We start from the raw sequence: 17,610 nt of genomic DNA on the forward strand, positions 1-17,610 counted from the left end.
ACTATTAAAAGAATATCTTTTTTGTATTTTCGAAAACAATTTTAGTTTAAATTTTCTATTTTATCCTAAACAAAATACTTTATATAATCACAAATCTTTCATGATATATTTTGAGATCACAAATTTTAAATCCAAATAAATAGTGACAAATAGAAATGGTAGAAAATAGTTGTATTTGTTTCATCTCTGGTCATTTGATTCTCCGCCAAACCCACCATTTGTTGGAATTTTGAAAGCATTGTGTGGATTAAGAATCTTTGAATTCAAACATATAGTACACCACAGATTTTCTAGTACGGATAAACAGATGTCGGATTTAGAATTTTGAATTTTATGATTTATCAATAATAGGTTATTGATTTAGTGATTTTAGTAATAATTTTATTATTATTATTATCGGGTTATTGGTTCTTAATGGTTTGAAGTTTTTTTTAACGGATCGATAACACGATAGTATATTTATATCATTTGGTATATAAAGTACTTGACTTAGAGCTTAGTTTCATATACTTATATTTCTAGTTGTTTCAAACTCTCGATTATTCTACATTGTATCAGTGTTTGCTTTTGCAGTTTTGCACAAGATGCAATTTATCAACTCATGTTCATGGTTCATTTGGCTTATCACCTTGTTTCTAAGTGATTTCTAATGATATTTTTTTGTGTCAAATCTTAACGGTTAAATTAATAATCGAACCGATAAAGTTTAATAAATCTGACGATAAGTCAATATCTTAATGGTTCTGTAACGATTTAGCATATTACAAACAGATAATCGATAAGTTAAACCGATAAACTTCAAAATCGAAATGTACACAATCCTAATTATAATAGTGACAAATAGAAATGGTAGAAAATAGTTGTAATTGTTTCACCTCTGGTCATTTGATTCTCCCCCAAACCCACCATTTGTTGGAATTTTGTAAGCATTGTGTTACGTCAATAATCCTGCTGACGTTCTCAGCAGCAAGTGATCTTGTCAATGAAGGAACCTCATTTTTTTTTTTTTGGTGGGTTAAGAATCTTTGAATTCAAACATATACATTATACACCATAGATTTGCTAGTCGGATTTTGAATTTTATGATTTATCGATAATGGATTATTGATTTAGTGGTTTTAGTAATAGTTCTAATTTTTTTTATTATCGAGTTATTGGTTTTTTAGTGGTTTGAAGTTTTTTCTTAACAGATTAATCGATACATATTTATATCATTCTGTATATAAAGTACTTGACTTAGAGCTTAGTTTCATCCTTTAATTTCTAGTTGTCTCAAACTCTCAGTTATTCTAGAATGTGTCAGTGTTTGCTTTTGCAGTTTTGCTCAAGATGCAATCTATCAACTTATGTGCATGGTTCATTTGGCCTGTCATCTTGTTTCTAAGTGACTTTTAATGCTAATTTTTCAAATATTAACGGTTGAACCAATAACCGGACTGATAGTGATTGAAATCAATATTTTAATGGTTCTATAACGGTTTTAACATGTTTACAAATCAATAACTCATAAGTTAAACTGATAAACTTCAAAATCGAACCGAACTGATTGATATGCAATTCTATTTATAATGGTTAAAACGTTGTCTAGATTCAGAATTTAAAATTAATAGGTTAAAAAAGTGTGGGATTAGATTTAAACCTTCCTTGCTTAGGGTGATTTTGGAGTGGTAAGGGAATAAAGGCATTGATTGGCATCCTTCTAGATTGAGCTTAGCGCGGTAAATGCGGTTTGACTTTAGCACTACCAAATTAAACGAATTCCTAATTCCTTTAACGTAATACTACAAAATATCGAATCAAATACCTACAAACTTTAAACAGGAAGTCAATATATACAAAATAAGTTAAAAGAAAGACGGTTTGAAAATATTCTTGAATTTGACAGAGATTATTCGTTTTTTACTCTTCCAAAACATTTCGCTATATTCACTTCTACTAGCTAGTACATAGTAATACTAACGAACGAACACAATCCTCTCTTTTTATGCAACCTTATCTCAAACTTTTAAAATCACTACCTCTCAAACCAATTAAAAAGGACTTTCATGGCCAGGACACTTTCTATGTACTTATATATAGTCCCTTAGCTAATTAAAACATCGATCCATAACAATATTCAAGTCTTGAGAATGGAACAAGTATCAATGGAGATGAAGAAAGGACCTTGGAGTCTTGATGAAGACTCTAAACTCATCCATTCCATCTCCCTATTTGGACAAGGACGCTGGAATTCACTCGCTCACGTTGTTGGTATTATGTCGTGCTAAGAGATCACACATTTATTTACTCAATCATATTATATATTTCATCAATACGTCTTTCATGTGTTGATATGCCTCTTCATTTTCTTTTTAATTTGATCATCATGAGCCTGCTGATGCCATATCATAGTGTAGGTGATTGATCATCTCATCTAATTTAATTTAAACATATATTATCATTTCCTACATATTGCATGCAAATGAAGTATGTATATCATTTTGTTTCTTTCATCAAAAAATAATTACGTATATATATCAATATAGGGTTGAAGCGTAGCGGTAAGAGTTGTAGACTAAGATGGCTGAATTATTTGCAGCCAAATTTACGACGAGGAAAAATAACTCCTCAAGAGCAGTTCCTTATTCTACTCCTTCATTTTCGCTTCGGAAATAGGTAAGTAAACTATATATATAATATGTCGAGACAAATGAAATAATTATATTTTATAAAAGTTTGAAGTCATATATAAATAACAATTATTTTGTTTTTTTTTTTTAACAAAAAAAGAAAGAAATAAATAGTCAAAGATATGGTCAATGGTTTTTCAACCATGGTAGGTATATGATGAGCATCACAATATGCGTATGGTTACATATATTTTTGTAAAAGTTGAACTCATAAAATAATAATTATTTTGTTTTTTTTAACAAAATAAACAGATGGTCAAAGATAGCAGAAAATTTGCCTGGGAGAAGCGATAATGATGTTAAGAATTACTGGAGAACTAAAGTGCAAAAGCATGCAAAAGAGCTTCATTGCGAAATCAATAGCCAACAATTTCGACACTTCCTTCTCTATCAATGGATGCCTTCTCTGCTGGCTCAACAAATACCGACTTCTTCTTCTGAATTAATCGTGACGGAGAATTATTCTCCTAACAATATCAATACTTGTCCAAACGTTAATGTCATCTCATCATCAACGGATTCATTCGTAACAGAAGATGATAGTAATATTTGGAACAACTTGTCTAGTTTTGAAGATGGAATTAATATTTCTCATGATTTTTCAACACCTTCAGACATGACACTTTATAATTATTCATCTCATGATGAGGATGATCAGTACTACTGTCACAATTATTGGGCAAGTGCAGAAATGCTAAGTTTGGATGAAATGGACCTTTGGCTCTAATTACGAGTACATGTGAACTCAATAATCCTGTATATATATAAGAACTTACAAAAAAATTTATAATTATTCAATTGGTGAACCCAATTAGATAATTATTATTGTAATATTTACTTGAAATTATTATAAAAACTCATCGTGTAAATTTTAACTATGAATTCTCTTTCACCTTTATTATAGTGTATATATATATGCATGCGCACCCATCGCGTCAATTTTTTTCCATGCATGTACGTAGTATATAATTAACAAACGTTGTATAACTTTTTTCGTATGATCATAAAACTTTCTATTTCAAGACTAACAAAAAAAAAGGAATCTTCTATAAAAGAAGGAGTTTGTTTATGGAAATGTGGAAAAAGAATAAATGAGGCACAATTTAGGGTAAATTTAGGGGGGGAAATTAAAGAGTTAAGTGTTTGATTTACTATCCTTGAAAGTCATGATGCAAGATGTATTTTAGATTGTGAATTCAAGAACGAATTAACTTATTTTTTAATCAGGTAATTAGTGAGTGGGTAATAATGGTAAATAATACTCCCTCTGTCCCTAATTACTTGTCCACTTTTCTTTTTATAGTTGTCCTTAATTACTTGTCCATTTTGATAAATCAAGAAATGACAATTTTTTTTACCTATTATATCCTCAATTAAATGATTAATTACTTTGAAAAATGTAGAACTTTTCATCCACTTCATAATTAATAAGGATAAAATGGTAAACTCACCATGTTATTAACTGATTTCTTAATAGGTGTGTCAATTCAAAAGTGGACAAGTAATTAGGAACAGAGGGAGTACCAAAAGAGTGAGTTAATTAGAAGGTCATAAAAACTTTTGCATACTTTAAATGTGTGATTGACACGTTTATCGTAATTTAATTATACTACTCCTTCTGTTCTAAAATATCTATCTCACTTTAGCTGTAATTTAACTTTTTTAATCAGGTACTAGTTAGTAAGGAAGGTAAACTTCTGCCGTTCCTTTTTAATTGTTATCATAAGGTTTGACACAATCCTTGAGAAAAAATTAGTAGAGTGTTGTTTGACGAATATATTCCTTATTAGTTCTTTAATATTTATCTATATATGTGCCTCTCGATTCTAAAATAATTAACGTTAAAGGTAAAGTTGGAAAAAAATAATTAATTCCCTTTTGATTATTTAAATGACAACTATTTTTAGTATATATGACAATTAAAAAGGAATAGATGGAGTATAAAATAGAATAGTAACCTATAAGATAAATTGTATTTTTTCTGTTTCTATTTATATGTCGTTCCGTACTAAAAATATTTTTCTTTAATACTTATCATTTCACAAAATCAATAATGATATTATTTTTCTTATTTTACCCTTGAGAATTATTAATTTAAAAATATGAATTTGACTAAACATAGAAAACTAAACAATTAATTCATGTTCATGTCAATTTAATTATTCAAAAAAAATTAATTCATATTTATTTATTGAAAACTTGACTTCAAGATAATTAGAACCGTCAAAATGGGCTTAGCCCATGGGGCCACCCCAACCCAACCCGTTATCGGGGTAGGGTTGAGATAGGTTTTTCAAGTCCATTTTAAACTAAGACTTATAATCCCTTGACCCTTAAGGCTTCATCGGGATCGGGTCGGGGTCAGCCCATGGATAAAAACTATTTATTTAAGGATAACTTACATAAATCTTTCTAGTGTATGAGTTAATTACTTAAAGGCACGTTATATTGTAATATTACAAATCTTATCAGATTTTGGTACGTCCAGATACACGTATATCGAAATATATGGACTCAAAATTAGGTTAATTTGTTCTAAATACACTATATCTCTATGAATCATATGTATCTAAGATACATAGATAAATCTCGTAGCCTTTTTAGGGTTGGATTGAGTTAGACATTTTCAGGCCCTTCCAAAATGAAGGATCGACCCGTCCTAGCCCATCAAATTCCCTGACCTGTGATGCTTGGACCGAGTGGGGTGGGCTGACAATTTTTGACAACTCTAAAGATAATAACACTAAATAAGAGTAAGTAAACTTACCTAGTTTCTAAGAATGTGAAACCTAAAACAGTGACATATAAATAGAAACGGAGGGAGTATAAGATCGCGGCTACAAGAGTCAAATGACGGCGCTGCTTACCTTTGCTCTTCGCCGCCAAATTTCTACCCTCAACAGCTTCATCGGAAACGAAAACCTCCAAGAAGCTCGGAAGCTCTTCGATCAAAGCCCTCACTTGACAAACGTCGTATCATGGAATACCCTTATTGCTTGTTGCTTCAAACACAGCCACATCCAACAAGCAGAGTACCTGTTCGACCAAATGCCTCACAGAGATGTCATTTGTTGGAACACCAATGCTCTCCGGGTAGCGCAATGTCAACAACCCGGAGAACGTATATAGATGTTTTCTAGATATGAACAGATGTGGAGAAATGTGACCAATGAGCTCACTTTCACGGTATGTGTTAGCTCCTTCTTGCATTTTTTTTTATTTCAAGCATTTGATCCCTCAGCTTCATGGTCTCGTGCTCTGTTTGGGGATAAGTCTCAATTTATTTGATGAGGGGTTATGTTGATTTGGATGATTACAGAGGTTTAGGTCGAGTTTTTGATGAAATTTTGGACAAAGATGTTATGCTGTGGAATGTGTTAATTTTGGGTTATATGAAGTTTGGGTGCACAAGTGAGGCACAAAGGGCTTTTGATCAGACCCAATAGCTTTTCGGTAGACAGTGTATTTTTATTAGATAATATATATGTACATTAACTTGTGAACACGGTTCAATGGTAAAGAAGTGACTGTGAAACGCTAGAGTAGTGGGTTCAAACCCCCTTTAATCCGAACCACCCTCCCTCTCTTTTAGAACTCCAAACTCTTAATCCTGGTTTCGCCTATGAGATTTTTTTTTTTTTACTTGGAGTACTTTGATCAATGGGTATATTGAGAACAGGAAGCTTAATGAAGGCCGATTCGTTTTTTGATGAGATGAGTGAGAAAGATGTGGTTTCTTGGATAGCAATGATAAGAGGGTATGTGTAATATGGAGAGTTATGAAGGTTTTGAAATTGTTTAAGTTGATATTGAACTCGAGTTCTCATCCTAATCATTTTACGTTTTCAACTGTTTTAGATGCCTGTGCAGGCTACTCTGCTATTTTGGTAGGCAATCAAGTTTTTGCGTGCATCTTGAAGTCTGGTTTCCCTCTTGATGTCGTCTTGTTGACCTCCCTTGTTGATATGTACGCTAAATGTGGAGACACTGAAGTTGCTTTCTGCAATTTTTGAGTCAATCCCTGCAAGGAATTCGATCATTGGAGGTTATGCAAGACATGGGCTTGCAGAGAGGGCAGTGCAGGAGTTCGAGAGGATGCTGAAGAGTGGTATCAGGTCTGGGGGCATTGCTAGGAGCATGTGGCTTGCACTCATGTCTAGAGCTCGGAGAGATTGCAGCAAATGGAATCTACACATTGGAGCACGACCATCCTGCATTATACTCGATGCTTTCCAAAATCTATGGATACAAAGGAGTGTGCAGTGACATAACTTGTTTGGATAAGTTGATGAAGAAATGGCGTGCTACAAAGTAGAAGGCTAGTAGAATGTCTGTCTACTATGAGGCAAGTGGTTTTCTACATAACACTTTCATTAAGAAACTATTAAAAATATATAGATCTTCTAAGTTTTTTCCTTTTTAGCAACTAAATTTTTATGCCCAATAGAACATAAATTTTTAGAAACCAAATCATATGGGGTATAACACGTGAGTACTTATGCCAAAAATATTTTCATTCACAATTTTTTATTAAATAGACTACACTAACAAAAATTAAATACTTGAAATAAATAAGAACAAAAATTAAATACAAATATGTTGAAGAGACAATTGGTGTAGAAACTTATTAGCAGACAACCATTGAATGAGGAAGTTCAAACACCCCAATATATATGAAGGTTAATGCAATTGGTGCTTAATATTATATATGTAAATGTTGAAGTACCAGTTAGGAATATATAAATATTATTTTCAATTCTAAAAAATAATGTACTAGTGAAACTTTCATCAAATTTGACCATTTTTCTCTTATAAAAATATAACTTTAACTGTCAAGGTTTTTAAGTAAATTTAAAAGATTAGATATTCTATTTATATCTTTGTTTGAATTTGAATCATGATAGTGCGTAGATACACTCACTTCATTAGTTGTTAATTTACATTATTTGATACTCATTAAAAAATTATTACTATATTTATATGTAATCAAGAGTGATTTATTATCAGTCATGAGGTGGATCAGAATTGCAACTTTTGGAAATATTTCTTCTTTTATTACTACTATATATAAGGAAGAATATCTAGTTTTGTAGTTTGCACTTGATTTTTCTTGTCCTTTTTTATTCAAATTGAAATTTGTAAGACCATGCATATTTGATAAATTTTAAGAACCTTAAGGACTTTTTATATGCTACTAAAAATGATGTTGTCATGAAAAAGGTAATATTGATCCTACAAAGTATATTTGTATATTGAGATTACTTAACTTGTTACAAATAATATTTTATGTCAAGACATTATTGTAAGCATAAACTTAATGCACATTAGGATCTTATACAATATAATTTACTAAGAGGAATTATAGAAACATACCTGAATACATTATCGTGGAAAGTGATTTCTACGATAATGTCTTTAGGTATGTTTCTATAACGCCTCTCAGTAAATTATTTTGTCTAAGATCCTGACATGCATTAGGTTTTTGTTTACAATAATGTCTTAAGGTAAAATATTATTTGTAACAAGTTTAGTAATATTTTCATATAAAATAAAGACTTAATATACGAATGTACTTTGTAGGATCATTATTTCCTTTTTCATGACAGCGTAATTTCTAGTAGCATACAATTTCTTTTAAAGTTCTTAAAATTTATCAAATATTCAAGGTCTTACGAATTTCTTTTTGAATAAAAAGGACAAGAAAATTAATGTGTAGACTACAAAAGTGGATATTCTTCCTTGTAATAATAGTAATAAGAGAAATTATTTCCAAAAGTAGAAATCCTAATTCACCTCATGCCTGATAATAAATCACTTGTGATTATATAATTTTTTTTTTATTGAGTATCAAACAATGTAACTTAGCAACTAATGAATTGAGTGTATCTAAATAGGATATCTAACCTTTTAAATTTACTTAAAAGCTTTGACCGTTAAAGTTATACTTAGAAAGGCAAAAATGGTCAAATTTTATTTTTTTGCAATGTTAAAAAGATCAATTTTATCCTTCGTTATACTATTACTCTATCATTATCTAAATAATTCAAATATATTTCACCTCTGATAAGTTTTTTTTTTTCTTTTTTGGTTAAAATGACAGAAATATTTGTGGAAAGAGGCCATGCTTTGTATAGCAGGATAAGTTGAAGTCTCAACCATTGAATGACTTAATAAGTAGCTATCACAAATAGGTAGTTTCCTATTGTACATAGTTCCACACATGTTGCTTTGGCTGCATATATTGGTGGAACTATCAAAATAGTAGGGGTTACAAAAAATTGGTAATTCACTCCTTTTGCTCAATAGATCAGTCACTCAATTCTGTTCTCTAATGACATGGGTTGGTGCCGATGCTCTTAATTGAATTTGAGATCTGCACTCCACAAGAATGTTAGAAGAATGCATATTATCATGATTTTGCATATTTATGACTTCTAGAGAGTCGAGATTTGTTCAGGGGGGGGGGGGGGGGGGGGGGGGGGGGGGGGGGGGGGGGGATTGTACTTAATAGCTAGCATGAGCCTTGTAGGGCTTTGAGCTCTTCCATTATGGAATTCATGTGAGGGGCCTTGACATTGAATCCAGGGTCCAATCCCCTCTATGGTTTCTAATAATACCTCCGATTACGCCAATACCAAGGCTGAACATGACAGAACCATCAGTGTTAAGCATGTAAGTCTCAAGAGGAGCGGAGTTCCATTTGACAAGGATTGTATATGGTTGTCCTTTAGGGATGGGAGTTTGGTCGATGAGAAGGTGGTACTCAGTAACTTGGAAGAATGCTAGGTTGAATGACCTTTTCCTTTCGTTTAAAAAGTTGTTATTCCTTTAAAACCAAATGTTCCAAAAAAAAAAACAAAAGAGAAGCATGAAGTTCCAAGAGAGCATAACATTATAGGGTTTCCCTCTAAGAGGATTTCAAAGATTCTTCCAAATTTCAATGGAAAGGTTGAACGTATGAAAAATGCAGGCATGAGTGTTGTTGCAGGTAACCTTAGCTCAGAAGTCAGAGGGATTAGCACACTTAAAGAAGATATGATCAGTAATGTCTAAGTGACAATCTTGGTTAACATTAATGCCTAGTCCATGGAGGTATTTAGTTGTAGGATGTCTGGTATGGTTCATGAGCCAGAGGAAGTTCTTGATCTTGTTAGGGCGTTAGATTCTCTAGATCCATTTAAAGTTCTGTGTGTTGCTGACTTGATGTCCTTCGACAATATTGACGTGGATAAAGATATATGCACTGTTAGTAGAGAACCTTCCATTAGTTGTGAGACCCCAAACTAGCTGGTTTTCTTTAGTTTTATTGGGGTGGAGGTGGTGAATGTTAACAATCCAAGCTATAAGGTGGTCAGGAAGGGATATGGATAACCCAGAGAGGTTCCAGAGTCCATTTCTATTAAAGTCACTTATCTTAAGGTTATCTTCCTCCCTTAGTAGGGGACCCGAATCATACTTCTAATAGTGCTCTAATGGGGGAGTTTGGATGTCATTAAAGAAGTTGACTCTAATTCTCTTATGGCCCACCCATCTGTGACCATCTTTCCTATCCCTCCATCCATCCAAGAGAGACCCCCCATGTTTTGGAGACATGCTTAACTCTCCAATTGGGTTTAGGCTTAGAGTATTTATTGATAAGAATAGAACTCCACATGCTTTCATGATTGTGGTAGATTCTCTAGTAGAGGTTGATATGAAGGATCTTTATTCTTGATATCTCTTTTTTGGATACCTTCTTTTTCTTTAGAGCTTGTAAGCATGTTTAGTTTACTATGTAAAGCTTTTTTTTCTTCTTTTAAGCAGTAGTACCTCAAATAAAGTTCCTTTGGTTTCTATTTTTAGGCTTGTGGACTTTTGCAGGGATTTTGATGTACTACATAATGTGAAAGGGGATGCTTCCTAGAGAAGCCCTAGCTAGCATAGTTCTGCCAGCCATGTTGAAGAACTTCATCTTCTAACCAGAAAGCTTGTTGTTCATGCTGTCAATAATTGGTTGGAAGTCAGTGTTGTCAAGCTTCTTTTGGAAATGTTTTTTCTTTTATTACTACGATATACAAGGAAGGATATTTAATTTTGTAGTCCGCACATGAATTTTCTTGTAAAACCTCGCATATTTGATATATTTTAAGAACTTTAAAAACTTTTTATATGCTACTAAAAATGATGTTGTCATGAAAAATATATTAATGATCCTACAAAGTACATTCATGTATTGAGTTTTATTTTATATGAAAATATTACTAAACGTGTTTCAAATAATATTTTACCTTGAGACTTTATTGTAAGTATAAACTTAATGTACGTCACAATCTAGACAAGATAATTTACTGAGAGGCGTTATAGAAATATACATGAAGACATTATCGTGAAGAGTGACTTCTATGCCTCCTTATCCTAGTCGTAATCATGAATGCCAGCAGCGAAAAAGTGTAGAGAATTATACAATAGCCCTAGTGAGTGGAAGAAAGACCAATTTATAAATGTATAATTAATACATTAATATGTCTTTTATCTTGACCTCAATTCATATTTATGCTCTCTAACTTTGGATGTGCACAAATAGACATTTAAACTTGTATAAAGTTGAACAAGTAAACACATGAGTTTAACATGACATAATACATGTAGGAAAAGTATGTCTATTTATTCAACTTTATAGAAGTTTAAGTATTTACTTGTACATAACCAAAGTTTGAGGGCATAAATTTGAGTTGAAGCTAAGTTAAAAGGCAATATTTATGTATCGATTATGCCTCTATACATTGGTCTTCCTTCAACTCACTAGGGTTATCATATAATTCTCTACATTTTTTTTGCCACCGACAATTGTGATAACGTAAGATTAGGACAAGAAGGCGTAAAAATCACTCTCCACGATAATATCTTTAGGTAATCTATAATGCCTCTCGGTAAATTATCTTGTCTAAGATCCTGACGTGCATTTTAAGTTTATGCTTACAATAAAGTCTTAAGGTAACATTAAATTATCTTGTCTAAGATCGTGACATTTATCAAGTTTATGCTTACAATAAAGTCTTAAGGTAAAATATTATTTGAAACAAGCTTAGTAATATTTTCATATAAAATAAAAACTCGATGTGTGAATGTACTTTGTAGGATCATTAACCCATCGGTGACTTCCTAAAGTTTGCAAGAATTTTCACTTAGACACCTTAACTTGACTTTTTTCATTTTAGACACTTAATGTCATGCCCCGCTGAGTCATGTTGACACTTTTTTCACAATTTTCTATTGACCCTACGCGTGTGTTGACCAAACATATCCACATGGATTAAATGACCAATTATGTCATGCTAGCTCATTTTAAAGCCATGTCATTATACACACAAAAATAAATTAAAGAAAAAAATAATTAACGGTCAAATAAAAAGGGTTTTGATCAATTAAAAATAAATTATTTTGATGATTTCCCTTCTCACCCCGATCATCTTCTCCATCAAGTAACACCTGTTCGTCCTCACTGTTTAAGTGTCTTTATTTTTCATTTTTGGCTCGTCACAAGTGGCTCTTCTATATTTAATAAGTCGTCAATTCAAATATCTTATATAACAAGTTTAAAATCACAAGATCAAAATTAAAAGACATACTCATTTTGTAACTTCTTTAATACAAACTACCATATAATTTTTATTTCTTAAATTTTGTGTCCAATCAAAATGAAAAAACATTTGATTAGAGCAGAGAAAATATAAAATAACAATTTCCCTTGCTACAAGCTCCATACAAGAAACTAAAAAATTGAATAATAAGATAAATTAATTTATCTAAGTTCTAATTTAGAATGCTCAAATTCTTAATCGTAGCAGTCGCGAGTTATTTCTATTTTATAGTAGAGTGTGTAAGCGACAAATAAAATATAAGATAGCGGCTGCAAGAGTCAAATGCCGGCGCTGTGCACCTTTGCTCTACGCCGCCAAATTTCTACCCTCTCAACGGTTAATTTGAACAAAACGATCAACAGCTTCATTGGAAACGGAAACCTCCAAGAAGCTCGGAAGCTCTTCGATCAAAGCCCTCACTTGACAAATGTCGTATCATGGAATTCCCTTATCGGTGGTTACTTTAAACACAACCTCATCCAACAAGCAGAGTACCTGTTTGACAAAATGCCTCACAGAGATGTCGTTTCTTGGAACACCATGCTCTCCGGATATCGCAACGCTAACAACCCAGAGAAAGTATATAGATGTTTTCTAGATATGAACAGATGTGGAGAAATGAGACCCAATGAGCTCACTTTTGCAGTGTCAATTAGCTCCTTCTTGCATTTAGATTACGAGCATTTGATCCCTCAGCTTCACGGTCTCGTGCTCTGTTTGGGGATAAGTCTCAATGTCTTTGTAGGGTCAGCATTGATGAGGGGTTATGTTGATTTGGATGATTACAGAGGTTTAGCTCGAGTTTTTTATGAGATTTTGGATAAAGATGTTACGCCGTGGAATGTGTTGATTTTGGGTTATATGAAATTTGGGTGCACAAGTGAGGCGCAGAGGGCTTTTGATATGATGCCTATGAGAAATTCTTTTACTTGGAGTACTTTGATCAATGGGTATATTGAGAACAAGAAGCTTAATGAAGCTCGATTCGTTTTTGATAAGATGAGTGAGAAAGATGTGGTTTCTTGGACAGCAATGATAAGAGGGTATGTGCAATATGGAGAGTTTATGAATGCTTTGAAATTATTTAAGTTGATGTTGAACTCGGGTTCTCGTCCTAATCATTTTACGTTTTCAACTGTTTTAGATGCCTGTGCAGGCTACTCTGCTGTTCTGGTAGGCAATCAAGTTCATGCGTGCATCTTGAAGTCCGGTTTCCCTCTTGATGTAGTCTTGTTGACCTCCCTTCTTGACATGTATGCTAAATGTGGAGACATTGAAGTTGCTTTCTGCATTTTTGAGTCTATCCCGGCAAGGAATTTGGTAGCTTGGAATTCGATCATTGGAGGTTATGCAAGACATGGGCTTGCAGAGAGGGCAATGCAGGAGTTTGAGAGGATGCTAAAGAGTGGTATCAGGCCTGATGAAATTACTTTTATTAATTTGGTATATGCATGTGGCCATGGTGGGCTAGTCGAGGAAGGTGAGAGAATTTTCAATTCTATGGTAACAGAGTACGGATTGAAAGCAGAGATGGGACACTATGCATGTATGGTGGACTTGTATGGAAGGGCAGGTCAGCTTGAGAAAGCAGAAAAACTAATCGATGGGATGCCTTTTAAGCCTGATGTGGTCGTCTGGGGGGCATTGCTAGGAGCATGTGGCTTGCACTCATGTCTAGAGCTCGGAGAGATTGCAGCAAATGGAATCTATACATTGGAACACGACCATCCTGCAGTATACTCGGTGCTTTCCAAAATCTATGGAGACAAAGGAGTCTGCAGTGACATAACTGGTTTGGATAAGTTGATGAAGAAATGGCGTGCTACAAAGCAGAAGGCTGGTAGTTGGATCGAATCTCCTTCCATAAACTGAAATGTTTGTCTACTATGAGGCAAGTGACTTTCTACACAATGCTTCCATTAAGAAACTAACGTCCAATTCTGGCAAACCGACGCAAATGATCAGTAAGTATTAAGTGGTAGCGTATGTTCAGTGTCTCAATATTCCTCTGTACTCAAGAGTTACGTTTAAGACATAATGTTCTCAAATTCCAGTTCTCCAAAACTCAAAAATGTAATGAGCCTTGTCGCCTTGTCGTCGTCTTCTTCTTCTTTTATCATAATATTTCGCAAGTTATTCTGTAAGTCGTAACTATGCTATACTTAGCAACATAGATTTGTACGAAAGAAGAAGAAGACATAAATTGTGTAGCATTTCAAAATTTATTATAATGTTCATAAACTGAAGTTATGTTTTTTAGGACATGTATTTTTTTAGAAAAAAAGCTACATGAATAAACATGGAATTGCACAAATTTCCTTTAAAATGTATCGATCTTTAAGTTTTTGCTTTTTAGCAACTAAATTTTTATGCCCAATAGAACATAAATTTTTAGAAACCAAATCATGTGAGTACTTATGCCAAAAATATTTTCATTCACAATTTTTTATTAAATAGACTACAAAAACAAAAATTAAATACAAATCTGTTGAAGAGACAATTGGTGCAGAAACCTATTTAGGAGAATGCACAACCATTGATTGAGATAAATATTGCCATCTCAATGTCCCAATCCATTTTAGCCTCCTCTCCACTTGTTCTGCCGCCATTAGTATTTCTTTTCTTTTCATCCTTGCTACTATTATTAATATTGTCTAATTAAAAAGGGAAGTGTTGCGCTGAAATGAGATAAATATTATTTAACTAGATGAAAAACTAACTAGTGGTGGAGCAACAAGTAAAAGGAAGAGGTAAAGTGTGTTAGGATACTGAGGTGGGATGTCATGTGGTGTTCATCTCATCAAAATTTAGTGTTAGATAAAATTATGCATTCACTTTGGACAACCCTAGTAAACAAGAGGTATATATAAATTATTTAAATAATAATTGTTATGATTTCAATGAGATCCAGAAAAGATTTTTTTTACCTTCATATTTAGGGATTATTTTCTGATTTATAAATACTAAAATGAGTATCGATTACAAGAAAAAAAAAAAAAAACTACAATGAACTAAGCTAATTAAACTAAGCAATATTCCATAACCAACAAATCTATAGAGGAGATGAGATGAGTCAAAATTTAGGAAGTTGTTGTATTCTGCTCTTTGTCTGATGTTTTAAATCTTCTGATTTTCAGGAAATGGTGCTTTCTTCCAAGGTTCATATCCAAGTCCAAAACAATCCGCTCTGTTTTTATCACATCGGCAAAATGGGAATGTATATGTTCCTTCTTGGAAGAGGATTTGTGTCAGTACCACTGTTGAAAATTTCGAGCAGGAGAAGCAGTCTTCCAATGAATTCCTTCTTGATGAATGCCTCGTTGAGGTATTCAAACGTCTTTCCAGTGGCCAAGAGAGAAGTGCTTGTGCTTGTATTTCCAAGCGCTGGCTTATGCTTTTAAGCAGCATCCGCAGGGATGAAGCATTTGCCTTCAAGCCCAATCTGAATGCTGAAGAGGAATCTACTCAGCGTACCCAAGTTAAAATTGGTGAGATTGCAGAATCTGCTGGTGTAGAAGGTGAGGGATATCTTGCCAGGTCCCTTGCTGGCAGGAAGCCACAGATGTCAGACTTGCTGCTATTGCCATTGGAACTGCAAACCTTGGAGGCTTAGTAAAGCTATCTATCTGGGGAGACAACCTTTGTCGTGGTGTGACTGATACTGGTCTCAAGGCTATCGCTCGAGGTTGCCCTACTCTCAAACATCTTTTCCTATGGGATTTGTCTTCTGTTGGTGATGAAGGCTTATCTGAGATTGCTCATGAGTGTCATCTGTTAGAGAAGCTTGATCTTTTCCAATGCCCAACAATTACTGACAAGTCTTTACTCGAAATTGCGGTGAACTGCCCCAATATGACCTCTATAACAATGGATTCTTGTTCAAACTTTGTGAATGAGTCTCTCAAAGCTGTCGGTCAATATTGCCTGAACCTGAAGCTTGTTGTATTTAGAAATTGTCCACTCTAGAATGAAGCTGTTATCAAGATGTTTGCCATACTTCTCTGAGAATGCACATCCTGGATTTTTTTGGTCCTGGCTCCTTTGCCAGTAGTTTTTAGCTTCTAGCACTGCATTGCTGAGAAAATTTTACTACAATAAAAACTTTTTTCACCATATCTCTTATGTTCCTGTTTAGTTTGGAGTGAATTTATTTGAAAGTTTTTTTTTGGGTTGGCCCTTCTCCTGTATCTGCAATATGGAGACACTTTATGAAGGCTTTGAAATTGCTTAAGTTGATGTTCATTTTACGTTTTCAACTGTTTGTCTTTTAGATGCCTGTGCAGGCTACTCTATTGTTGCATATGGAGAATGTGCTAAGTGAATTGAGATTGTGAATTGTGATGATCCATATCTTCAGAGATACCTTATGGTGCTATCTTCTGTTGTGTTTAAGTGTACCAAAACAAGCTTGCAACTTTACATAACTTTATAGTTTTGCAACTTCACTTTGATTTCACAATAGTAAACATTCACAGTCTCATTTTGTTATCTTTAGGTTTTGCATTGTACTAAGATAAGTTATTAGATGTCTATACTTAAATTGAGAAAAAGAGAAAACATTGATGAATGAACAAAGAAAACAACATCAGTTAATTAATCTGTATATAAGTCATTTTTGACACAATATAATACATGATTTATTGATCTTCTAGTCACTATTAGAAGGTGACAATACATTTACCATATCTTGCATAACCTTAACTCTCATTTCTAATGCCAAAATGTAATCAGCTGTCTCTCTGAAAATCCCTTCCAACCCCAAATCCTCACAGTTAATTGGAATCAACTTCTTAAGTACCCTGACTTTCCTTCCAATCTCATCCTCGAACCTTCTAGAACGTTCTATGCGTACCCTTCTCTTCATCACAACACTTTTACACCTTTTGACATGCCTTACGTTATAAGTCGTGACTCTTTGTCTCCTTATATAGCGTTGGCCTCTTAAAAAAGAATCGCTTAAATCACACTTTTCCTTGTTAGGAGTATGAGAAAAAATACCCATAAGAAATTATGTATATATATTGAACCTTTTAAGATAGCTCTTTTGACAATTTTTTTTGACAAAGGGAATGAGTGTTTTTAGAAGCAAAATGTATGGCTATATATATAAGTTATAATATATGATGATTCATTAGGCCAATTATAGGATAATACATTAATGTATTCCAAAAGAATGGGATTAAATAAATCAATGAATGCAAAGAAGCCAAGTGTACATTATATTAATTTGTGGTTAGTAAGTTATAGGAATGCATGTTATCCAGCTAAGTAGTGCACATGAATCCACATGATGATTTTCTTCACCGCCCCAATTATATATT

At 33.3% G+C, this 17,610-nt stretch overlaps 3 protein-coding genes across 5 annotated transcripts; all 3 read left to right on the plus strand.

Moving 5' to 3' along the window:
- The first annotated feature begins 2,129 nt into the window (after positions 1–2,129).
- On the plus strand, positions 2,130–3,396 carry LOC125872463 (transcription factor MYB108-like). Its single transcript, XM_049553195.1, has 3 exons — positions 2,130–2,250; positions 2,526–2,655; positions 2,922–3,396. Exons 1-3 carry the CDS (start codon positions 2,130–2,132, stop codon positions 3,394–3,396), a joined length of 726 nt encoding a protein of 241 aa, XP_049409152.1.
- A 9,017-nt stretch (positions 3,397–12,413) lies between these two features.
- On the plus strand, positions 12,414–16,548 carry LOC125872452 (pentatricopeptide repeat-containing protein At4g02750-like). 3 transcript variants are annotated; one of them, XR_007447132.1, is made up of 3 exons: positions 12,414–14,180; positions 15,427–15,461; positions 15,531–16,548. XR_007447132.1 is itself a non-coding variant. In XM_049553184.1 (2 exons), exon 1 carries the CDS (start codon positions 12,572–12,574, stop codon positions 14,159–14,161), a length of 1,590 nt encoding a protein of 529 aa, XP_049409141.1. In that variant the 5' UTR covers positions 12,414–12,571; the 3' UTR covers positions 14,162–14,180; positions 15,427–16,548. The 3 variants fall into 3 exon arrangements, 1 of the variants encoding a protein (XP_049409141.1); XR_007447131.1 differs by having other exon boundaries at positions 12,414–14,253; positions 15,427–16,548; XM_049553184.1 differs by having other exon boundaries at positions 15,427–16,548.
- Positions 14,163–16,623, plus strand: LOC125873985 (EIN3-binding F-box protein 2-like). The gene is made up of 4 exons (XM_049554794.1): positions 14,163–14,253; positions 15,427–15,800; positions 15,842–16,231; positions 16,561–16,623. The coding sequence occupies exons 1-4, from the start codon at positions 14,163–14,165 to the stop codon at positions 16,621–16,623; spliced, it is 918 nt and encodes a 305-aa protein (XP_049410751.1).
- The last annotated feature ends 987 nt before the right edge of the window (positions 16,624–17,610 follow it).

The sequence above is a fragment of the Solanum stenotomum genome, chromosome 8 (genome assembly GCF_019186545.1).
Source record: "Solanum stenotomum isolate F172 chromosome 8, ASM1918654v1, whole genome shotgun sequence".
NCBI lineage: Eukaryota > Viridiplantae > Streptophyta > Magnoliopsida > Solanales > Solanaceae > Solanum > Solanum stenotomum.

Excerpts from the sequence above, each read along its gene's own strand:
- LOC125872463 (XM_049553195.1), top strand. The coding sequence starts at position 2,130 with ATGGAACAAGTATCAATGGAGATGAAGAAAGGACCTTGGAGTCTTGAT. Across the intron at positions 2,251-2,525 it reads TTCACTCGCTCACGTTGTTG|GGTTGAAGCGTAGCGGTAAG; the intron begins GTATTATGTCGT and ends ATATCAATATAG. Across the intron at positions 2,656-2,921 it reads CATTTTCGCTTCGGAAATAG|ATGGTCAAAGATAGCAGAAA; the intron begins GTAAGTAAACTA and ends CAAAATAAACAG.
- LOC125872452 (XM_049553184.1), top strand. The coding sequence starts at position 12,572 with ATGCCGGCGCTGTGCACCTTTGCTCTACGCCGCCAAATTTCTACCCTC.
- LOC125873985 (XM_049554794.1), top strand. The coding sequence starts at position 14,163 with ATGTTTGTCTACTATGAGGCAAGTGACTTTCTACACAATGCTTCCATT. Across the intron at positions 14,254-15,426 it reads CAAACCGACGCAAATGATCA|GAAATGGTGCTTTCTTCCAA; the intron begins GTAAGTATTAAG and ends TCTGATTTTCAG. Across the intron at positions 15,801-15,841 it reads AGATTGCAGAATCTGCTGGT|GAAGCCACAGATGTCAGACT; the intron begins GTAGAAGGTGAG and ends CCTTGCTGGCAG.